The 25158-nt window shown below is 42.3% G+C and overlaps 1 protein-coding gene across 1 annotated transcript in view; it reads left to right on the plus strand.

Moving 5' to 3' along the window:
* The window catches only part of Slc25a21 (solute carrier family 25 member 21), a 152256-nt gene extending 127508 nt beyond the window's left edge, over positions 1-24748 (plus strand). The window contains exons 8-10 of the mRNA XM_075947553.1: positions 19650-19831; positions 20672-20724; positions 24263-24748. Coding sequence (XP_075803668.1) covers positions 19650-19831; positions 20672-20724; positions 24263-24324 — 297 coding nt within the window. The 3' untranslated portion in view covers positions 24325-24748. The remainder of the gene's footprint in view (positions 1-19649; positions 19832-20671; positions 20725-24262) is intronic.
* Positions 24749-25158: the final 410 nt, after the last annotated feature.

Consider the following 25158-nt stretch of genomic DNA (forward strand, 5'->3'; position numbering starts at 1 on the left):
CAGAAAAATCTCTGTTAATGGATCACATGAGTGAAGGAAGAAATGGCTGGAAAATGTGTTTCCTCTCGCTGCGCACTTGAGGGACACCTTGGCATTTGGGAAAGTCACTATCTTAATTAATGTTAGTGTATAGGAAGGTGGGAGAAAGCTTACGGTCAAAAGGCTTAGAGCTAGAGTGAGTCTCACATTAACCAAACAGTACCCCAAGAAAATAAAATACCACAATAGGGTCTTTATATTCAGAAGGTGAGATGTTTGGTTTCGGAAATGCTTCTGAAAACAGAGATTTTCACATTGCCGAGATAAGTTTCCCCAGGCTGCCTCAGTAGACTGCCAGAGCAGAGATTTTGGCAATAACCAAAATCTTAATGACGTCAGCAGTGCAGGCGAGCTACTGCTGTGCAGACAAAGCTCCAGAGGGCAGCAGAGAAGGGTGTGGGGCATGGTGTGAGCTGCTCTCCCTAGACTCAACAGCCATCTGTTTTTTTGGAAATCTGGTTGGTGAAATGTCAATGGGTGTTTAACAAAAAAGTTTCTTGAGACTAAACTAATAAACAAAGGCTTAATGTATTAACCAGGACCCTAAGGAATATTAAGTTCTCTCCTACCTCTTTAAACAAAAGATATGGGCTGGAAAAATGGCTCAGAGGTTAAGGACACTTGTTGCTGTTGCAGAGGACCCGGGTTCAATTCCCAGCGCCCGCATGGCAGCTCACAACCATCTGTAACTCCATCTGTGGGCAAGTGTGTGGTGCACACAAAGACAACCACAACACTCATGAACATAAAATAAAAATATCTCTAAGAAAAGTCTTTTAAAGATGTATTTTGTTCTTTATGGTTTTAGGGTTTTTTTTTTTTTTTGAAGGACAATCTTACTATCGAGCCCCATTCTGGCCTTGAACCTACCACCAAGGGCAGGCTAGCTTTAAACTCTATCCTCCTGCTTCAACCTCCTGAACAGAATTGGAATTGACGTTTTAAGTTGTGTTATGATTCTTACCTGTCAAGCTGAAAACCCAAAGCTGTGCACTTCACTCTCTCCAACCACCCCAGGTAGCATATGATAAGGAAGCTGCTGAAGGGCAGTTTATAATGATTTTTTAAAGTAAATAATTCCTGGTAGGTGGCTTACATCTAAAATTTCAGCACTTGGGAAACTGAGTAGAGGGACTGCAGAAAGACCAAACAGAACTACATAGTGAGTTCAAGGCTAGCCTGAACTACAAAATGATATATATATTATATATGACTGGACATATCAACCCCACTCCAAGGCAGGCCTCCTACTTAGGCAGCATTAACAAACACAGATGGAATCCATGTTTTTAGTGGCTTTTTAGTGTGTGTGTGTGTGTGTGTGTGTGCGCGCGCGCGCACGTGTGATAAGAGTGAGTAGCTGACCAATACAAAAGGAACTCAAGGATTGGGGTTTCTATGGACTTTTTGTTTTACTTTGTTCTCTTTTGTTCTTATTTTGTATTTCATTTTTGTGAGTTTTTTTTTTTTAGAGAATGGCGGAAAGACAGAAGGAAATGGAACATAAAATTGTGTAGGTAGGAAGGCAGAGAAAATCTGGGAGGAGTTGGGGAAAGAAAAAAAAACATGATCCAAATATTGTATGAAAAATTTTAATGAAAAAAAATGGTAAAGAAATTGGGTTTGGGAAAGATCTGGGAGGAGCCGGGAGAGAGAAAAATATATATGAAATTATCAAAAACTAACTTTTTAATTGTAAAATCTATTCTAATGAGGGAGAGGCATCCAAACCCGACTAGCTAGGTTGTCAACACGAGCGTTTTGAGCAGAATTACCTGACCGCTTTGGTTCAGGTGTGAAAATTAATGGAGCAGCAATGGTGAGAGAAAGGGAGTGCATTCATGGAAATTATTTCAGTGTAAAACGGTAGTGTCTGGAGCTGCAGAGCTCACGGTGAAGACAAGGAAAAGCAGACAGATTGAGGAGCAGTCTTAAGGACTCTCCAGGATGTAGTGATAGACTATATGTGTATGCTGAGATCACACGTTGAGCTGATAAAATTGACACTGAGATTTTTGGTTAGGCAGCTGTAAAGGTGATGATGCCCTTCACTGGGAAAACCACACCAAGAGAGAAACCAACTGATAGAAGAAATCATAGGCTCAGTCGGGAAACTGAGTTTAACTGCATTTGCTGCAGAATGCAGACATGGAGGCTATTGGCTGAACATAGGCTCTGGGACGTGAGGGGTCTGGGACAGAGATACACAACCGGGTATCACCATTAACCTCCATTCCTTCAACAACCTTGAGGCAATCGCTTCGCGGCTCTGAGCTGCAGGCATTTTCACCTATAAATTGAAAAGCTATGGTTGCTCTTTCTATTGGATAACGTTATTTTGAGAGTTAAAATGAGCAATCTACAAAGCCGTTTATGAATGTTAAGATGCCATAAAAGGGTTAAGTGTGGTAGCGCCAATGACGGCGACGGGAAGCAGAGGTGATGTGGGCTGCGGTGAAAGTGGTTAGCATGTAGAATTACGTGAGCAACTTTTCCTTAGGATTCTTCTTTTTGCACTTAAATGAACACTGTGTTTTCCTTGCCTAGAACAAAGTCATTGATTTTATGTGCTCTGTAATCTAAGCCTGACTCAAAACTGGGAAACCAGTATTCTTTAAATTTAAACCATAATAAATCAATCCTTTGTGAAGGGGAAGGTATGATAATCATTAAAACATGTTGAAAAACGTCATCGAGTGCCTATAAACTGCGATCAAGAGGTGGTGCTCCTTGAAGGCATTAGCCCATCTTTGCTGTAGGCTGTCTCCTGCCATTCGCTCTGGACAGTTTGTTTACAGGGTTATTGTTTCAATTCCCCCAGCCAGCAATTGGTCAATCTCTTGTTCCAAGGGAATTTGAGATTTCATCAACTCTGACTGGCATGATATATTTCTAGATTTTTCTTTAATTTTTTTTAATCTCTAATGCCTTGCAGAATTTTTCCATCTTCAAAGGATTTGCTTTTGCAAGAAACAGTTCGTAATGATTAGGTCTAGGGGTAAAAATCGAGAGGCGTGTGCACATGCACATGTCTGTGTGTGTGTGTGTGTGTGTGTGTGTGTGTGTGAGAGAGAGAGAGAGAGAGAGAGAGAAAGAGAGAGAGAGAGAGAGAGAGAGAGAGAGAGAGAGAGAGAGAGCATTGAGTATGGGAAAATAAGTGGTTCTGAGGAGGAAGTCTTTACTATACACTCCCCTGAACTGTTGAATGCTTTTACATTTAGTATGTATTAATTTTATAATAGGAATAAATCAATAAAATTTTAATAGAACCATATAAAACAGATTGCCCAAGTCACTTTGGAACATTTTAATCAATTTTAAAGTATGTCTGCAGAGGTAAAGTAGGAATTTGAGACACTAAACCCAGTTAATTCAGGTCAGACATCCAAGCCATAGACTGTTTAACTAGCTCTTCAGATTGGTGCTCTCTGGTACATACACTTTTCAAATATCATTATTCTGACCTTTAACTCCATTTTACTGTTAAAACCACTTTTGTAGACTTTATTATATATTTACCTGATTCTCATCATGGTAACTCATTTTCTGCTAAGGAAACAAAGTGGGAAATTTGGACTCAAAGGTGAAGATTGCTGACATAATTAATCTGATTATAATTGCACTATATCTGCAATGCCCTAACTCCTAACTCTGCATTTTACTTTATGTTTTGTTAAACATAAATTAGCTCTTAAAAATGGTTTTTAACATTTACAGGCTAGAAAGCTGGCTAAGAGGTTAAGATTACTTCCTGCTCTTCCCAGTTTAATTTCCAGCATCAATGGAAGGCAACTCACAACCACCTGTTACCTCCAGGTCTCAGGGGATCAGTCACCACTGGCCTCCATGAGTACTTGCATAACCCTTGAATATACACGCGCGCGCGCACACACATACACACACACACACACTTTAAAAATCAATTTTTTTGCTTCTTTAGACCAGGCTGGTCTTGGACTCATAAAGACCTGCCTGCCTCTGCCTCCTGAGTGCTGGGACTAAAGGCATGTGCCGTCACCAACAGGCCAAAAATCAACTTTTTAAAAGCAGTTATAACAGTTTTTAAGTTGTTCTGAAAATTTTGAGCAAGTAAAGTATCCGGAATGTTCAGCTAATACAACTAAATTCTTCTTCGTCTGGACCTGAAACCTGGTCCTCCTCGTTCATATCCATACTCTGTAGTCTCCAGACACAGAACTACAGACATAACCCGAAAGACAGGGCATTGCCAGTTTGACCTGATGCCCTGTGCTATGTTCCGTCAGGTTTGTCTTTAGGAGGAACATTAGTGTTGTACAGTAAACACCTACAACAGAGAGAAGGATGCTTTGAATATTAACTGACCGCAGAGGCAGTTAATGGGGCATTCGTTCACATCGTTCAGAAATGAAACAGAATGCCAGCATGAAGAATTATCTTCCTCCCCAGAAAGTGGCCATCACTTCTCATAGTAAAGCCCTGTAGAAGCAAATATTAATTAACTTAAATACTGGCATGTTTTTTCAAACATCTACAGGAGTAAGTTTTCATTGCCAAAAAAAAAAAAAATCTTCCATTCCCATTCCACATTGGGGATCTTCAGAGTCCACTATTTTTTATGTTGACACACAAATTAAAATCGTAAGATTTAAGTACACCATGCCTCTAATAATTTTGTTTTCTATCTCTATATTTGCTTCTTTTCATACATTCCATAAGTAAAATAATAGTAGATAGCACCATTAAAAATAACAGCTGTCAGAAATATTAAACTATGCTTTTAGTTGACATTCCAACTAAGGATGTTTTCAGGTGTTATGCCAAGAACAATAGAGTTTTTGTGTTAAATTCTGTCATGATAAATCACATGTGTGGGTTTGAGAGAACAATTTTTCATCTATTCAATATTTCTTGCTTAATAAACCATTTAGGCCGGTCCCCGTAGTCATTTAACTAGGAGAAGCATTAAGTCAAGCACATTTTGTTTTCTTCCAAGATAATAGTCATAGAAGACTACCTTCCAGGGAAGCAAACACTCTTGTCTTTTCTTGGTTTTTACATCTTCTTTGTTTTGTAAACCCTATAGAAAGCCTATAAAGGTAATGCCCGAAATCTTTCAGTTTAATCAGTAGAACTGTACAGTGTCTTTGGCTGCATGATTGAGGACCCCTTCCTTCCCTAAGGTGTACACAGAGCTGGATGGGAAATACACATTTGGGTTCGAGTGGAAAACTTAGACTAAGCTGTTTGTATTTTGAAAGGAAGAATCTCAATCGAATTAGGTCATAGTGGGGTTTGATTTATGACAGTTTCTTTCTCTGATTCTGTCTCACTTGATCATCAATCTTACCAATGGGAAAGGTGGGAGGCTTAACGTTTCACTAAGAACAGCCCTCCTTTCAATGAACCACTTGAGGGAGACTACAAATGCATAGTTGCTCTGAAATTCCAGGGTATGTGACAAGACTCTGTGGTAAAAGAATATCTTTCATTGGCAGTTTTCACAGACTCCCTGGAGTGTATGTACTGGGGGAAAGGGGAAGGAAAAGGCAGAGGAAGGGGCAGGGATTCAGACACTTTCTTAAATAAACGTCAGGCAAAAGTTTTCCAGTCAGGCACCACCCATGTGGACGGAAATGAAGCACAAGTAAGGTAGATCCTCAGTGAATCTATTCTGTTTGCGCCTTCCACAAGCATTAGCGGCGCCATCCGCCATGTGCTGGTCATCGTCTCTCTGAGCCCCTCCACTGCCCTAGTGGGCTTTATAGTCTTGTGGAAGAAAATGGCAGGAAACAGTCATCCTAGGAGGAGCCGAACTTTCAGTTGTGCCAAGTGCGATGAAGCCAGCTGCAAAGCTGTGGAAGTCGACGAGGACTCTGATCTCAGCCCGTGGTGGACTAGGGCGCAGAGAGGGAGTCCTTACTTAAGAAACAGTGTGCGCTTAAGGAGAATGTCAGCTGGGTATGACTCTGTGGTTATGAAATATGATAATAAGCAATATGCTGTTGCTTTGAATATGGCCAAAGATTAAATTTGCTCAGGGTGTTCTTCTTTCTCTTCTAGTTCCCTCATCACCACTGAAAGTTACTTGAGTGACACTTACGCAAACACATAGCTCTGATGGAATTAAATCTTGCTGTAGAACATGATGAATGAACTGCACATCCTCTAGACACAAGACCACACTGCCGAAATATCCAACTTTTGGCTTTGTTAACAAAGACGGTGGAATTTTTCATGAATAAATCCCTGTTCTTCAGGCCTATCACCTGAAGATCCTCCTGCTGATCACCTCCTTAGCATGTACTGATTCCCACCATCCTCCCACACTGTCTTGTCTGATCCCCTTGTACTAGTGAATCCTTACTGTCAAGAATTTGTAGATAGGCCTAACAGTCTGATACTACTTTTTGCAAAATTCAATAAAATATTTTCCAGAGTCGAATTAAGAGAGAGAGAGAGAGAGAGAGAGAGAGAGAGAGAGAGAGAGAGAGAGAAGAAGAAGAAGAAGAAGAAGAAGAAGAAGAAGAAGAGGAAGAGGAAGAGGAAGAGGAAGAGGAAGAGGAAGAGGAAGAGGAAGAAGAAGAAGAAGAAGAAGAAGAAGAAGAAGAAGAAGAAGAAGAAGAAGAAGAAGAAGAAGGAAGGGAGGAGGGAGGGAGGGAGGAAAAAAGGAGAGAAAGAAAAGAGAGAAAAGGAAAAGAAAACAACCAATGTGCAAACTTGAGTAAACACCACGCGGGAGCTCTAAAGCAGAAGGCGACTCAGGGTCCTGGGAGGGGCTAAGATTTGAGGGCAGATAGTATGTAGAGAATTAGGGGGTGGGAACTGCCAAAGTTAACTGGACTGAAACATTTTTAGAGATGTAGGTTTAAGATAGGTTACTCCTCTTAAATGCTTTGATTACAGGATATATCAAACTTGTTATCTTAGTATGGGAAATTCACATGTACAAAAAAGCATAGAAGTGAGATCTCAAGGAAAGAATCAATTCAAAGACTTCGGGTTTTTTTGAGATGGGATTTCTCTGTGTAACCACCCTCACTGTCCTGGAACTAGCTCTATAGACAAGGCTGGCCTCCAACTCACAGAGATCCATCTCCCTCTGCCTCCAGAGTGCTGGGGTCCAAGGTGTGCATCACCACCGCCTAGCTCAACTCAAGGATTTCTACTTGATCATCTGCCTATCCAAGCATCTCAGTCTGGCCCCTGCCTTGACAACAACCTTTAGAATTTTGTTTTGGGCCTTCTGGCTGGCTAGTTCTCCTGGGAGCCAATGTTTACATTGAGGTAATGAGCAGACAAAGCATGCCAAAACATAAAAACCCAACTGGCTTCCAAGTATAAACACTGAACCTCTATTTTGTATGATAATACCCAAAGACTTAATTGGCTCTCAGAAGGTATTATCTAACCATGTAAATGTATGGGTAACACATAATTACAAGTAACATATTGTATATAAAACTTACATGAAACAATCGAGTGATAACTGTTATGCTTAAATCATAAATCATTTTTGACATTTTGTACATTTTATGATTTGAGCTAAGTGGCTAAGGCCTTGAAAATTATTTTACATTTCAAAATACTTTAAAGAGCAGATAGCTTAGCAGGGGGAAGGAATTTTCATGGCTATTTTCTGAATGGCTACATTTAGACGCAGAGTTCTTAACAAGACTTTGATTTCATTCCAAGAGCCGGAGCCCTGCAAGGATAGAATCTTGGGAATACTCCACATTCCTTAAAGAATGCTTATCAATTAAACCATCTCATTTTAGTTTAGTGACCTTTTGTGGAGTAGGGAGCTAGCATTTCCCCCAAATTATCTCACATGAAGAGAAAACAAACACTCTAATAGATTCTTCTGATAGCTGTCAAGTGGAAACAACTGTATTTTTTTAATTAAGCTTCCATAGCAGATATTTTCACTGAGGACAAAGCAGCATGAAGCCATGACAAAGGGAAAAATGCCTTTGTCAAAGCCTGTGGACAAAACAGCACAAGAGAGCCACGGCTGAAAAGAAGGAAAGGGTGTGTGGAGCACAAGCTACTCCTGGTTGACTTCAACCCGTGAGGATGAAACATATCTACGATACAGATCCCTTCTAGAAAAAGAAAGAAATCCAGTTCACTCACACAGTCTGCTTGCCTCTGGTTCAGTTACCAGGAGACAGCTGTGATTTCAACATACCACATCATTTTCCTGGCCACCATGGCCAGCTGCGGGAAGGCAATGCAGAGCTGCTATTTGCCTTGTGGTGGTGACCAGGTGCTTAGCCAGTGTGTATCTGTACACCCTTGTGATTTGCTTCTGCGCCCATGGTCCTTTGTTTATTGTCTTCATAGGGGAGAGCTAAAGCACTGATTGACCGTCTATGATGTGCCAGGCCTGGTATACACCAAGATAAATGTGACATGGCATATCCCTTTCCCTGAGAAGCTTCCAAAGAAAACTCACCCAAAGAGTCTGGTGTCCGTTTCCACAAACTCCATTAGACTTGAATCCAGACAATCAAAGGCCCATACTCATACCATTAGCGATTTTTCTGTATACCTCTTCAAATGTATGGGTACACCAGTCCTTGGGTCTTCTTTCTTTAGATTATATTTGTAATTTCTCAGCTACCTTCCCAACAGTGGAGTCCTCTGTCTGGTCCTTCTCTTCCCATTGTAAAGTGTATCCAAGTTGCCTGTGTCAGAGTTAGACACTGTTGTAATTTTGAGATGACTAACTCTGAATACATATGACCTGAACATATATCTTTCCTCTTTATTTTCATTTTGAATTTTTTGTACATGTATATGATATCTTTTTTTTAATCAAATTCAACTTCCTTTCATCCCCACAAATTCCTCCCCTGTTCCCCTCACTGCTTTTTTTCTCCAGACTTCATGTGCTTCTTTCTTTTTAAATTTTGTTAAAATATAATTATATCATTTTCCTCCTCCTTTTTTCTCTCCAACCCCTACTAGGTCATCCCGACTCTAACCTCTCCTATGTCTCCCCTCACTCACTTGCAAGTTGATTATCTTTTTCTTTTATTAATACTGTTACATCTATATAGGCATAAATACATTAAATAATAACCTATTGAATCTGTTTAGTGTTGCTGATGTGTCTATAATTTTAGGACTGACCACTTGGTATTGGATAACGTAATAGGGATTCATCCCAGAGAAAGCCTAATTCTGCCTCTTTCACACATTTTAAGTTTCCTATAGTTCTTTGTCTAGTCATGGAACCCTGTGAGATTTCACCCTTCCACATTAGCGTGTCTTTTTTGTCATTTTTTTCATTATTAATACCCTTATGTAATACACATTGTTGAGAAAACATGAGTGTAACCTCCCTACCATTTCTGGAAGACACAATCTTACAGCAAACTTCCTAGCCCCTGGCTCTTAAAATCTTTCTGGCCCCTCTTCCATGACATTCCTTGAGCCTGAGGTCATATTTGAGGTGTATCCATTGAGGCTGGGAAGCCACAGTCACTGCTTCCTGACCAGTTGTGATTTTCTGTAATGGTCCATCTGCATCCAATGAAAGGGTCTTTGATGAGAGTTAAGAATAATTTTTTAAAACTCACTGAGTCCAGTTATTGCTGCCTGTGTGTCCATGGGTATATACCATCTCTGTAGCCTTTCGGAAGCAACATCCCTAACAAAATCTAACTCTCCCTCTTCCAGAAGCAACCAGTTGACACTAGCTTCTCAACAGGGGTAGAATTCCATCCATGCTGGAATTTTAGTTGGCTTGCCCCATATAGGTCTCTTGCAAGTGATGGAGGAGTTACTTTCATTGGTTAATAAAGAAACTGCCTTGGCCCGTTTGATAGGCCAGCCCTTAGGTAGGTGGGGTAGACAAAACAGAATTCCAGGAGAAAGAAGCTGAGTCAGGCAGATGCCATGGCTCTCTTCTCCAAGATGGACACAGGTTAGGATCTTTTCTGGTGGGCCACCACCTTGTGGTGCTACACAGATTGTTAGAGGTGGGTTAATCAAGATGTGAGAATTAGACAGTGAGAGGTTAGAGCTAATGGGCCAAGCAGTGTTTAAAAGAATACAGTTTCTGTGTAATTATTTTGGGTAAAGCTAGCCGGGTGGCGGGAAGCGGCCTGCCATTCCTACTACATGCAAGCATGTGGTCATAACCATTATGAGTTTGTATATGTAATGGCACTGTCGTGTCTAGTATATACGTTTTGCTGAAGTCATCCACTGCCTCTGGTTCTTATCATCTTTCTGTCCCTTCTTTCACAATCACTCCTGAGCCTTGATGGGAGGGGATATGGTAGAGCTGTCCCATTCAGACCTTAACACTTCATAATCTCTTATTCTCCACACAGTGACCAGTTGTGGGTCTCTGTAGTAAGCAACTACTGTTCAAAACATCTCCTCTGGTGAAGTCTGAATGATGCACCTATCTATAGGTATAAGGAGGGATTTTTGGAGACGTTTATTACTTTCAAAGAATAGTAGTATTAGGTTCTCTGCTAGGGCCTCTAACTTACATGGCCATGTTTTTGTTTGTTTGTTTTGATTTGGGTTTTTTTCCCCAGTTAATAGTCCCAGGCATGAGTTGCATCTTGACACTTGGTTCTAAATCCAATTATAAAATGTTTCATTAAGTCCATAACATTCATGCCACTTCCACATGTTGACACATCTTGCTAGGCCAGTTGTTATTGTAGCTTGAAGGGTTTGTAAATAGTTAAAACTATTGATTAGTTTTCTCCAGTAATATTGTGCAGTGGAACCTCCTACCATCCTGAAAGTTATTCAATAGGGGTGAAATCTCTGGGTCAGTCCAATCTTGATTTCTCCATATCCTGTGACTCAAGTGTGTGGTCTTGTCTTAAGGTTTCTATTGCTGTGAAGACACCACAGCCATAGTTCCTCATATAAAGAAAAATATTTAATTGGGGTGGCTTACATTTTCAGAGGTTTAATCCATTATTATCACAGTGCAGCATGGTGGTGTGCTGGCAGACATGGTGCTGGAGAAGGAGCTGAGGGTTCTACATCTTGACCCACAGACAACAGGAAGTGAAATGAGTGTTGCTGTGTAGCTTAAGCAAAGGAGACTTCAAAGCACACACCCAGAGTGACACACACTTCCTCCAACAAGGCCACACCTACTCCAACAAAGCCACACCTGTAATAGTGCCACTCCCTATTCGTTTATGGGATCCAAGTAAGTTCAATTAGATTAAATTAGATCATAGTCTCTTCAGCAGTAGGGTCTTGGAGAGCAACCAAGAACAATGGTAATAATGTGTGATGTTTTTCCCATGGAGCCTGACTGACTAACAACTTCAAAAGAGATAGCCCATACCTCCTAACAGGATTTTTGTCTGATAGCCTATGGTGTCTGGTGTAGATTGTCCCCTGTTATAGAGTAACTCCATTTAAATTCTTTTTGTGTTTTAGGGAACTTTTACTAACAATAGGTTTTATATAACATTTTCAAATACTCCCTCCCATCCCCCACTCCACTTAATCCTACCTGTTGTATTATTTTCTTTCCCGTTTTATTCTACCTTCATTCTCTCCCCTTTCCTTGAGATCTCCCCTAATGCCCCCTTTCTTGTTTACTCCAATTTAAATACACATATCTAAGAGTCACATCTAACACACTTTTCTTGATGCATGAAAACTATACAGAGGTGGATTATGGAAGGATTTTTGGGGGAAGGGAATTGAAAAATGAGGGGAAGAAATCTATGTTGCCTTTCATCAAGATATGAAAGCATATTTGTGATTTCATAGAAATCAACAACTTCAGATTATATCAAGCCTTCCTCTTAAACATGCGCAATTGGCTAAATTAAGAAATTTGTGTTTACAGCCAGGAAGTGGCGGTGCACGCCTTTAATCCCAGCACTGGGAGGCAGAGGTAGACAGATCTCTGTGAGTTCAAGGTTAGCCTGGTCTACAAGAGCTAGTTCCAGGATAGCCAAGGCAACTCAGAGAAACCCTGTCTCGATAAAGCATAAAAAAAGAAAGAAATGTATGTTTACTCCAGCCGCAAAGAATAAAAGCCTGCATGGAGTGTTCTTCAGTTATTGCTTCCAGTTAGCAAGTCAGAAACTGAATAGAAAATCAAGTTCTTCAAAGAAGAGCTTTGTGATACTCAGAAGTCTCATAGGACTGCTTTGCTTGATATGTTACCAAGAGAGATTAAACGGGACAGCAGTGAGGAGTGGAGAAGGCATAGGAGCGGAGAAAGCGTAGCATGACCATAGCATGAGCTGACATAGGTGGGAAGACTCTCAGACAAGATTTCAGGACTGACGTCCGGAGTCCCTTAAATGAAAAACCGCGTTGCTGTACCGTGCTCAGCTTCGCTTTCTGCACAGCAGCAGACTTCCTGCTATCTCCCTCACCACCCCCAATCCTCACTAGTAAAAAAATTCCTGCTCTCCCATCTTCCTGAACCCCTCCTTCTGGCAGAACTCTGTGTGGAATGTCTTCTTAAAGCCGCCAGAACCTAATCACAAAGGTCTGTGAGATGGGCAGCCGTTCCCTGTTTATCAAGCCAGCAGCCAGCTGGCCAGTTACTACATGGGACATCAGAGCCCATGCCAGAGAAGGTAAAAGGGTGAGGGGTGACTCTTTTCATCAAGATACTTACTTCTGTGCATATTAAATACTCCAGTGCCCTTGTCTTATGCTGCTGATGCGCCTTTAGCTGTTGACTACACAGTGCGAATTAGATGATTACGTTAATGACAAATATAATCGCTAACTGCTTTGATTTAGTCCCATTGACTCCTTTTGTGCACCTTCAGAGGTTGTAGAACACCACAGCTGCCAATGTCTTGGAAGCACTTATCAGTGTCTCCCAAGTCATGGAGTCTCTACTGTCAGCTGTTCGGTCAAAGAGACTTACTGATTTCAATGAAGAGCAGCTGGCAGACACCCCTTCAGCTCTGCGCTCACCACAGAAACATTCATGGATTCTTGTAAAAGATCTTGGCGTTAATTCTCAGTACGGGTACTGACTATTTAGCTGTGTGTCTTTGACAGGTCATACACTGTCTCTGAAATGGAATGCTAACTTCAGCCCCTAAAGTGTTTACAAGCAAATTAAATGCCAAAAGTAGCCTGTGAAGGCGGGGATTCAGCTCAGAGCGCTTGTTTAGCATTCAGGAAGCACTGGCTTGTGTTCCAGCACTGCAGAAAAGAATCCCTTTCTCTAATGTTGTAGCCCCGCTGGCTGTGAAAGAGCAAGGTTAACACAGGTAATACTTGTCTATCTTCAGGATGTTCACTCCCAGTGCAGCATGCTACACTTGTGAGAAAAACCTATAGAAGAATAAATAATACTTCTTATAAGTAAATATTATAAAGGACTTATTTTAAATATGAGAAAAAAAGACTATTGTCATGATGATTTTTAAATTGTGGCAAATTGTCAGAATAATGAAAGCAACTAGCAATTGACTAAAGATTTGATAATAGTTGGGAGGTGGTGGCGCATGCCTTCAATCCCAGCACTTGGGAGGCAGAGACAGGTGGATCTCTGTGAGTTCGAGGCCAGCCTGCTCTACAGAACTAGTTCCAGGACAGGCTCCAAAGCTACAGAGAAACCCTGTCTCGTAAAACAAAACAAAACAATAATAAAATGATTTGGGTTTGTGAGTGAGGAATTTTTGTAACGTACAGGGAAACTGCCAGGCAGTGGTGGTCCAGGCCTTTAATCCTAGCACCCAGGAGGCAGAGGCAGACAGGTCTCTAATTGAGTCCAACCTGGCCTACAGAGTAAGTTTCAGAACAGCCAGAACTACACAGAGAAACCTTGTCTCCAAAAAAAAAAAAAAAAAAAAAAAAAAACCAACAAACGAACAAAAAGTACAGGGGAAGTTTCTTAATTCCTAATGTGTGATGAATCATGGAAGCCTGTTAAACATGTTTTTATTCAAAACATTTTTATATGCTACATTTTGACAACATTATTTCCCTTCTCCTCATTCCTCCCAGATCCTCCCCCACTTCTCTCTACCCACACAACTTCAAGTTCTCTCCAATTTCTCTTCTTTCCTCTCCTCTCCTCTCCTCTCCTCTCCTCTCTCTCTCAAAAAAAAGAGAAAACAAACAAAATCCTAAAAACCAAAACAGATAAACAAAAAAAAGAAACTTACTTAATAATGATAGATTTTCCACCCACATGAGTATTTGTGTACATAATCTAGATGCTGTCCTGAGTATTTGATTTAAGCAGGTAGCACTGTGAATTTACCAATAGTCTCACAATATTGTAATTTTACTTTCTTCAACTTCGGTTTTTATCTTGTCTGAGAAGTGATGTTCTTGGAGGCTGACTTGGATACATCCTGATACACAAGAACATGCACGTGTATCTTTAATACTGCTAGCAAGGCCAAGACAGTCTCAAGGATCAATACACAAGAACATGCACGTGTATCTTTAATACTGCTAGCAAGGCCAAGACAGTCTCAAGGATCAATACACAAGAACATGCACATGTATCTTTAATACTGCTAGCAAGGCCAAGAGAGTCTCAAGGATCAATACACTGAATTTTTCAATTCTCAGTAAAAGAACCCTTTGGGTACTTTGGGCTCATTCAAGTTTATATCCATTTAGGAAATTCAGGAACCTTCGACAAGACTCAGACCCCTTGCTGGCTCAGGAATGAGGCTCAAATATATAGAACACACTTACCCCAATGCCTGCCACACTGTATCTTAACAGCTTCATCTGCCTCCAGTTTTTCAAATGAACTAATGGAAAGGTAGAACCTGAAAATCCAAGTGGTAAGAGAGTAAGGGACTAGCCTTTCAGCTAAAACATGGTGGTTGGTAGTAACGTTGTGCCTTCATGGACTTCTCAGTGGCCACGCTTTTCAGAGGCAAAACCTAGAGGCTGTGTCATGGGATTTCAGTAGGCAAATTCCAGGAGTAACTTCCCTTTCCTTGCCACACGGTTGTCTCTGCTCACAGCCCACTTTAATGTGATCACAGTATGTGATGATTGGCTGTAGACGCGGCCCGTCCCTCTCTAGATGAATATATTCACCTTCATACTTGGGTTGGGGCCCAGGAACGATGCTGGAGGTGTGGGTAGAGGCTACAGCCAACCCTGACTCTGCCCTAGTCAAGGCAACTGCATTCAGCTTGCTTTCTCTTCACCCCTGTGCGCACGGCTTCAGCATGGATTCTGGTCCCTACAACCACATCTCCCAAGGCTCACTTGAACTCAATGAAGAAAACTTTTATGTTGCTTACTTTTTCCTCCTTTCCAAGTTCCTAAGTTGAGAACACTTTATTTTGCCAGGCATGATGACAAATGTCTTTAATCCCAGCACTCAGGAGGCAGAGGCAGGCGAATCTCTGAGTTCAAGACCAACCTGATCTACAGAACAAGTTCCAGGATGACCAGACCTATACAGACCTATCTCATAAACAAAACAAAACAAAACAAAACAAAAAAGTTTTTACATTTATACCAGTCAAAAGTAATGGCCCATAAGGTTGTCTTCCCCAGGATGCCTCTACTTGCCTGTTAGGTAACTCCAAAATATAATGCAAACTCGCCCTACCTTACAACTATCCACACCCAAAGACTGAGATTAGACTTTAGTCTATTTCACCATCACTGTCCTTGCCCCAACCCTCTGAGGTCTTGATACTACAAGGAGTTTGTGATTGCAGCGGTTTGTATAGGCTCAGCAGTGTTGTACTGGAGATTTTTATCTACACCATCCAAAACCCTGGGTAGGCAGTGTCCATAGCCCTAAGAAAATCTTTGGAGGGAAGTGCTTTAATCTAGCCACAAAGAATTTACCAGAATGCAAAAGAGGGTTAGGATATGATGTATGGCCTTTTTGTGGATCTCTGGCCACAACCACAACACATGCAGGGCTTCCTGTCTCCATGCAGACTCATTCATTCTACTTGTTCTCTTCTCTTCTCTCTCTCTCTCTCTCTCTCTCTCTCTCTCTCTCTCTCTCTCTCTCTCTCTCTTTCCTCCCTTTCTCTTGTGTTTCTTTAGAGTTCTGGTTGCAACAATCCTCATACTTCTTTAATTACATGGTCTTATTCATTTTGTGTACATGCACAGGCGTGTGCCACTACACCCCTGTGGGAGACAGACAATGCAAAGAAGTGTGATGCATGTTTCTATGCATGCTTTGTGGGCTCACAGTCTGGTGAGGAAGACAGAGATGTGCAAAAACAAAGAGCAGATGAAATGGGTGAGAGTGATGGCTGTGAATGAAACAGGGTCTTGGGAATAGAGAAGAAAACTTCCTGATGAATATATCCGGAAGGCTCTTGTGCATGGTGGTGTAGTGAATTAATCAGAGGCAAGATGAGAGGGCTGGCTGAGGTTTCTGTCCTGCCCCGTTCTCTCAGTCATTAAGGCCCAAAGTCATTAAGTCCCAAAGAAATCACACAGAGGTCTACATTAATCATATACTGATTGGACTAGTAGCTAAGGCTTCTTATTAACTCTTATAACTTATATTAGCCCATAACTGTTGTCTGTGTTAGCCACATGGCTTGGTACTTTTTTTCGTGGAGGCAGTTACATCTCGCTTGCTCTGTGTCTGGCTTCCTCTGTATCTGGGTGATAACTGCAGACTGAAACTCCCTCTTCCCAGAATTCTCATTGCCATGCCTCTACTTCCTGCCTAGTTGCCCATCTATACTTCCTGCCTGGCCACTGGCCAATCAGCATTTATTTAAAATACCAGTGAAAGGGTAGAGACCATTGTCCCACAGCAGATCCAGCAAAAAGCAGGTCATGAAGTCAAAGGAACAGAATAGCCATGGATTGAGAAGCCAGTTGATGAGGGATAGTCTTTCGGCCACAGCAGAAGAACATTCGTGCCCACAAACATGGTGACTGACCCTCCATTTTGCCTATGAAGAGCCCCCAAATCACTAGTTTTCATCATGGTTTTAATAACTTTCATAATTATTTATGAGGGTGCATGCATGTGAAGGTCAGAGAACAACTCTCAGGAGTCAGTCCTCTCCCTCCACCTCGTGACATCCAGAGTTTAAACCCAAGTTGCCAGGTTTATGTGTGTACAAGAGCCTCTGCCTGCTGAGCCGTTGCACCAGCCCCACATAAAAACCGTTTTCAGTCTTCTTTCCAAAGAGGAAGGAAGCTTATCTGAGAAACAGAGAGGGGTCTGAAGTAGGACCCAGACTTGACAACTGTACTTAGGAGCTCCTGTGGGTCTTATTATTATGCTGGGGAAAATACAAAAACATGGGTTTGACATGTACTCGTGCCAATGCACACACTACAGACCTGGAGGTCTTCATGGTCTTAGACTCCCACAGTGTCTCAAGCACAGAGAGTTTCACTGGTGTCTTAGATAACCTTCCAATACAACACCAATCCTTGGCAAACAGATGAGGAGATAGGAAAAGTCTGGATGTTTAACAAGGTTCCCTGGCCTTCCCAGCCAGCTGTGCATAAAGATTGTCGTTTTTGCCATCACCCGGAATAGGGGAAAAACACGGATTTCAGCTATGTCACAGGTACACTACGGGAGCATCTTTTTACAGGATGTTTTGTGTCTTCAGAAAACATGGTTCCTGGGGCTGCCATGATGGTTCAGGGGGGAGAACACTTGTGCCCAAACTCTTGCCCCCCAAACTCCGTTCCTAGAGCCCATGTGGTAGGAGATAACTAACTCTTGAAAGTTGTCTTCTGACCTCCACATACTTGCCAGAGTGGGTACATGTGTACACACAAACAAATGTATGATATGAAAGAATAAAAGAAAGGAAGGAAGACAGGAAGGAAGGTTGGTTGGTTCATCCTAACACCCTCCACTTTCTGCCAGTCTTATACAGCGCTGGGAAGACTTTTATATCTACCACCCCTTCTAAGAAAATGATACAGTGCACAGAAGATGTAGATGTTAAAATCTACCTTTTGTACACTGTGCTCTAAGGGGTTCAATGACTTGCCCCCGGTCAGACAACTTGAGCAGGTGCTAAATTTGCCCCCTCTGGAGCCCGGGTCCTGCTTCTGTGCAGTAACGCAGAAGGGCAGCGTGAAGGCATTTTTCTCTCCTTGTAAAAGAGAAATACGAAGGATGGGGAATTATTGAAACACACCTCAGTCATTCTGCAGTCAGCGCATTGTTTCTCCTCTAGAAACACCCCGTTGATTTTTAAATCCCTTTAAACCTCCCTGGCACCTGTATGGCCCCGATCCAAAAATTATTACCGAATCCCTTGCTCGTGCTTTTTATATTTAACCTCATAGGAGTTTCGGTGATCGTGACTCTGGTTTAGTGGAGAATTTAGGGGCCTCCAGGAGTTTCCTTCTTCCATGGTAGCTAGAGTCATGTAGTACTGGGACCTCAATATAAGAATGTATTTGTTCCACCCTACCCCTCTTTTTCTTAGCCAAGTATGCACAAACACAGACACACGCACACTGGTTCTTGTAGGTTTTTAAAAAGTGTAATCACACAAGCTTGTGTTGTCTCTGGATGTCAATGTCTCTGAAATATTGATAAAGAGAGTCAGAGGAAGGTGACGTGGGGAGGTCATCAGGGTTAGTTGCTCCTACTGCGTGGTATGGCTTCTTTTCGGGCAAACACTGAGGCTGCAAACAATGAAAACTTCCCAGCAAATTCATTATAACAAAGCTTACTGCAAGCTCTCCAGGCACAGAAATAGACCCGAGGAAAGCGACTCCCACATAAGACCTAACTAAATACTTTGATGTCAGAAAGGAGAGCTAGGAGGATCAGAAAGTCAAGTCAGACCAATGTGAAGGGCCTACATTCATATGGAGAGAGAGAGAGAGAGAGAGAGAGAGAGAGAGAGAGAGAGAGAGAGCGAGAATCCCCATCCCCTCCTGTCTCCTTCTCTCCTCCCACCATCTCTTCGCCATCCTTCTCTCCTTTCCTTCTGTTCCATGAAGGAAGAGTAAGCCTTGGGAACAATGAGTTGTAAATTCTTGAGCCAATTAGCCCAGTGACTTACTACTGTTTCTAATGCACAGAATGTCACAGGCTGTTTTGCAGCCGCCCCAAGTCGGTTTGTTAATAACAGGAAGCTAGCACTTCTCAGTACAGTGGATCAAGCTACACGTGAAAATAAATGCAAAAAACCTGGAGGGGAATAGCAGCAGACCGAGAGTAGCCTTGATTTAATTTAACATTTGGGGTCCACACACATGAGCATTTTAGTAGGCTTCATGGTGGAAGTTGCTGTCATTTGTAAAATATTCTGGCCAATTAGCTAATAGTGTGCTTGGATTTCTCCTGTTTTGATACAGTAATACTAAGTACATTGTGAAGCCCAATTATACAAATCATCCCCATATGCCATACCAGTCTTTCTTTATGAACTGTGTTTATAAATCCTGTGTGAGGAAATGTGTACTTCAGCAATTTAGACCATGTGTAAAAACATAGCCAATGGGATTGTCAAGAAAACAAGTTCCAGCCTAGGAAATCCTAATGTGCTCGGCTGGAATAACAGGGGGGTGCCGGGAGGGCGATGGTGCTGGAGGGGAGGGCCATGGTGCCGGGAGGACGATGGTCTGCTCCGTGGACTTGTCGCTCTACAGTGTTTAACCAATTTAGGAGCTTCCACTTCCCCTTCTGTTGTTTTGTTCTTTTCTTTTAGGATCCAACCTTGGAGTTTTTGAGAAAATTTGGGATTGGTTTTCTCTCGGGGACAATGGGCTCTGTCTTTAACATCCCCTTTGATGTTGCCAAGACTAGGATCCAAGGGCCCCAGCCAGTTCCTGGAGAGATCAAGTACAGAAACTGCTTTAAAACAATGGCGACAGTCTACCAGGAAGAAGGGTAACAGATTGTTCCTTCAATAAATGTGCAAGGCTCAAGGATTGTTGAGACGGGTCTTGTCTGTTTTGATGAGAGCCAGTGGGCCTTCCTAGGCTGGCCTTATGTCTAAGGAGGTCTGTGGAATCTATGGCAAGCTTTGCAAGGCCACACAGTAATGAGTTGTTGTTGGCCCAGTGTCCTCTCACTACCATGATCGTGCAGAGAGGCACGGCTATACAAAACTCTAAAAGTTTGCCTGAGAATGCTCAGATGAACTCTTGACCTGTCAACGTGCATGATGTTATTGTATGTTGTATGTCTTATAGGCATGCAGGCAGGATACTTGTCTTCTGCCCGAAAAGCTAATCAAAATATCGTCTAACTCTGTACTTTTAAAAGATCTAATATTAGCATTCTGAAAATCTGGATATTTAAATTTTTAAATATTTGACATTTTTAATCATTTTTCTAAGTTTTAGTTTCTCAAGTGATACTTTATTATTTCCACCTAAACTGCATCGTATTTCCTAAGTGAAGACTGGGCTTGCAGTCTTTTAAATTCAATTACAAACGTCGTTTTTGCCCATATACATGGCTGTCTTGAAAGCAAGAAGCATCTCACTGATGAAAGGCATGTTTCTGATTGGCCAGGACCAGCACAGCCTGTAATAAAGAACTGATTTACTTTCCCTTCATCTAGTTAGCTGCAGCAAATACCAAGCCAGATACTGTCAGGTTGGGGGTGGGTGTCAGTTCAAGTAGTTTCTTTGCAAATGCTGATGGAGGCTCTCAATGAAGCTGGGGTCTACCTACCTATGTCCAGAGTAAAAATGTTGCACCCTTCTCTCTCTTCTGTTACAGGATTCTAGCCTTATACAAAGGCCTGGTTCCCAAGGTGATGAGACTTGGACCAGGTAATGCTCTGACTACTTAGGTCCTCCCCTCTTTACTGTTTTGGCATCTCTGCTTTTGCTGCCTATGAAGTTTACCACACTGGGGGAGGGGGAAATGTTAGGACACAAAGTTATCAGTTCAAGCTACAGAAAGCATCCATTAGAGACACTCTACCTTTGTTTAAAAATACTATTTATGGCTTTGCTGGAGGCCAATGAGCGTCATCGCCCTTTCAGTGGGAAAAGATCCACAGCCACCCAAGCCTGAGTGAGCCCCAAGTCATACACAGTGGCTTCAGGCTGAGTCGAGGATTTCACAGAAAAAGCCATCTGCTAAAATTCTCCCTTGGGCTCCAGGCTCAATCTTGTTTTTTGCCTCCCCTTCATTTTCAAAAGATGAAAGGAAGAGGGCTTGCTTCCCTGAGCATCAAGAGTTCCCTGAACCTCACTCCCCGTCACTTCTATGAAGTGAAGCGCTCACTTGTCCCAGACCCCATCGGTTTGGTAGTGAAGACTCCTGGCTTGGGGACAGGAGACCACAAAAAGAAAAGGAGAGAGAGAGAGAGAGAGAGAGAGAGAGAGAGAGAGAGAGAGAGAGAGAGAGAGAAGGCCGACATTCCCACATGGAGAGTCAGCTGCCTCTCTGTAAACAGATAAGAAAATAGCTGCTGGAGACTGAGCCGCCTGGGCAAATAGCCCTGGATTACGAGGCACCCTATGATTAAGTATGAACATATGTTCTAGACCGCACAGACATTTTTTTTTAACCAGATCTCGTGCCCCTCCTTAGACATGCTGGTTGTCTTCTCTGGAACATTCTCTCCTCCCTTTGCTGTTCCTCCATTTTAACACCCACGTCCTCCTGTATTTCCACACGTGTGTTTACATTCGACTCTCCATGTAGAAAAGGGACGGGTCTCCCTACCTTAGAGAGAGAACAGCAAGCAGCACGGGAGCTGAAGCTGGAGAATAGCTCACGCTGCCCATCTCCCACCCCAACCTCTGTGGGCACCTGAGCATGGCTTTGTCTTCACAGTTGCCATTTAGACCTGCCTCCTGTCAATCACTGGCCCACATGTCAAAACCAACTAAGGAATAAAAACATTGGCAGGGCTGTGCGTCTCTGTACCTTTGCCTCACCAAACACTAAAGACTTAAGAACAGACCTAACACCAGTGAAAATCACAGGTCCAGCCCAGGCCAGTTTTCTCAAAGAGTAGGGATGAAAAGAGTAACCAGGGAGAATGTAGCTAACGTGGTAATAATCCCCTGGAACCTTGAACCAAAACTCTTAAATAATCTGGACCCAAGTTCTGTTGGAGGCTTTCAAATGTTTGCGAAGGTTTTTAGGTGCCCTAAGTTACTGTGGTGTTCAGTGCGATGGAAAGGGTTGTTGTGTTACTGCCCAGCCTAAACCAAGCTGTGAAGAACCAGTTACCTAGTGGAAACACCTGGGCTCTCCTTCAATTCAAATGTGCAAGTCCTAGGAACATCAAAGGGAGGACTTTAGAGGAGAAAGGTGGGGTTTTGAGTTAAGGCCAAGCATATTTAAAGGAGAAAAGAAAATAGCATAAAAGAAAATGAGGGCCAGAGAGATGGCTCAGTGGGTAAAGATGCTTCCCACTAATCCTGGCGACCTGAGTGGCTTCCCCCAGGGCCTGCATGGTGGAAGGAGAGAAGAAACCCAGTAAGCAGCCCTCTGACCGCCACCCTCTCCCTGGCATGGAGGCAGGCACACATATGGAATGGTGTGGGGCTTTCTAAAATAAAATTCAAAAATTAAACTTAAGATGCATCAAGTGGGGGCTGGAGGTAGATCGCTGATGGAGCATCACAAGTGAGGAAGGAGGGAAGGAAGAGGATTGGAGAGAGTGGAGGGAGGGAAGAGATTAAGGAAAGAAAGCAAGCGGGACACCCGGAATTTTCGTCCTTCATCCATTTCATCTTGTTTTTGTTAATGTTTTAGCAGCTCGATGTGGCTAACAATGTCCCTGATTTCTCCTCTAGATCTCACTAGGTTGAAAATCAAAGTTCTCTCCCTCTCTCTCTCTCTCTCTCTCTCTCCCTCTCTCTCTCCCTCCCTCCCTCCCTCCCTCCCTCCCTCCCCCTTCTCCCTCTCTCCCTCCCTCCCTCCCTCTCTCTCTCTCTCTCCCTCCCCCCTCCCTCCCTCTCTCTCTCTCCCTCCCCCCCTCCCTCCCTCTCTCTCTCTCTCTCTCTCTCTCTCTCTCTCTCTCTCTCTCTCTCTCTGTCTCTCTCTCTCCCCTGTCTTGGGGTCGGGTAGAGAGCATGAATGAACATGTTTACATTGTGAACAGTTAGTAAAAGTAAATGCACTGAGCATGCACACACAGAGGTAGACACACACACACACACACACACACACACACAACAACAACAACCCTCCATAGGGTTTCTTGTTTGTTCATTTGTTTGTATTTTTAGAATTCAAGGAGAGTTGTACCAGCTGACAGGACTTTAATAGAGTATCTCCATGGGTTAAAAATGAAAATTACAGGCAGATAATTATCTTTGGTTTATAGTTACACAAACATGTGCAGCCTGTAGGTTTTTTTTTAAATCATATGGCAGTTTGTGCAAAATATCTAAGATCCAAATCAAGTTCTTTTTCTTTCCAAGAGATCAACCTTCCACCCATGCAGCCAAGCCTGTTCTAAGTAATGCTCTGAGTTTTTGTCCACATTTGGGTTTTGTAACTTTTTTTTTCACACAGGCCATTCTAAGTCACAAAACACATCCTATTCACGACATCAGGTAGTGTTCGCTAGGCAAATGCTTGCCCCAGAGTGCAGGTGTCCAGCATCCTCTGTGCTTATTTCCCTGAGTCGTATTCCTGTTGATGTCTTTGACAGCAAACCACTTCCCAACCAGTTACACAGCATTCTCATCTAAGACAAAGGGCGGTCCTGCGCCACCCAGCTCTACCTCCAAATGTTCAAATTCACATCTGCACCCATCTGAGGCCGAGAAGTCCAATGATGCTTAGCTCCCAACTTGCTTTTGTTAAGTTTTGCAAAGCAGCGTTTTAAGATTTTCAGAAAGTATTTTCCAAACAGCACAGTTCAGTTTAAAAGTCAGATGCGTCTGTCAAAGCACAATCTTGGAGAATTCTTTCTTAAATGCAACTAAGACAATGCCAATTATGTCTAAAAAACGAGAAATCTTTTGGCTAGATGTAAGAATCTGAAAGTTTTCTGTTCGCAGAAAAGTCACATGCCTTTACATGACTAAATATGTCTTTATTTATTTACTTTTTTTTAAGCTGAAAGTGCCTGAAAAAGAATCTGATGAGAAATGATGAAAGTCGCAGAAACTCATAGGGGGAAAAATGCATTTGGAAACACATGATGGTCTTGATTTTACTCTGAGAATTTTCCACAGTTGTTGTTTTCTATCTGTGCCTCAGAGCTCCAGATCTGATGATTCCAAAAGCCCCAGTCTGATAAGGCCTCCTGAGCATCTGTGGCAGGGGTGGAAGCGGGGAGCAGTGTCAATGCCTTTTCTCAGAACTCTGATGAGATGCAGCTTTTCTCTCTCCTAGGTGGTGCAGTGATGTTGTTGGTGTATGAATACACCTATGCATGGCTACAGGAAAACTGGTGATGTGCTAAGAAAATTTTCCCCTTAACAACGGACATGTGATCTGAGGTCCCATGAAGAGAAGACAGCCAGCTAAGCTAGATGTACGGTGAAGACGGAAGACAACCTATTCTGATAGTTTAGAGTTTTAGACAGATTGACAAGGCACTTTGGGCCATAGACCCACTGTGAGAAGAACAGGAACAGGAAGCAGTGGAATGTGTAAGTTAGGTAGGAATGGGGTCCAGATCAGATACAGTTCATAAAAGCTATACGATTCACACTGCTTCACAATAAAAACTCATTTAATAATCTTTCTGAGAAGTCTATAAATACTTAAATTCTTCAGAATGGCTAAAATCAAAAACACCAATGATAGCCTTTGTTGGAGAGGATGTGGAATAAGGGAAACAATCATCCATTGCTGGTAGGAATGCAAACTTATGCAACCATTTTGGAAATCAGTGTGGCAGTTTCTCAGGAAATTCGGGATCAACCTACCCCAGGATCCAGCAATACCACTCTTGGGAATATACCCAAGAGATGCCCTATCATACTACAAAAGCATTTGTTCAACTATGTTCATAGCAGCATTACTTGTAATAGCCAGAACCTGGAAACAACCTAGATGCCCCTCAATGGAAGAATGGATAAAAAAAAGTGTGGAATATATACACATTAAGAGTACTACTCAGCGGTAAAAAACAATGACATCTTAAATTTTGCATGCAAATGGATGGAAATAGAAAACACTATCCTGAGTGAGGTAACCCGGACCCAAAAAGATGAATATGGTATGTACTCACTCATAAGTGGATTCTAGCCATAAATAAAAGGACATTGAGCCTATAATTCGTG

The sequence above is a fragment of the Microtus pennsylvanicus genome, chromosome 14 (genome assembly GCF_037038515.1).
Source record: "Microtus pennsylvanicus isolate mMicPen1 chromosome 14, mMicPen1.hap1, whole genome shotgun sequence".
NCBI lineage: Eukaryota > Metazoa > Chordata > Mammalia > Rodentia > Cricetidae > Microtus > Microtus pennsylvanicus.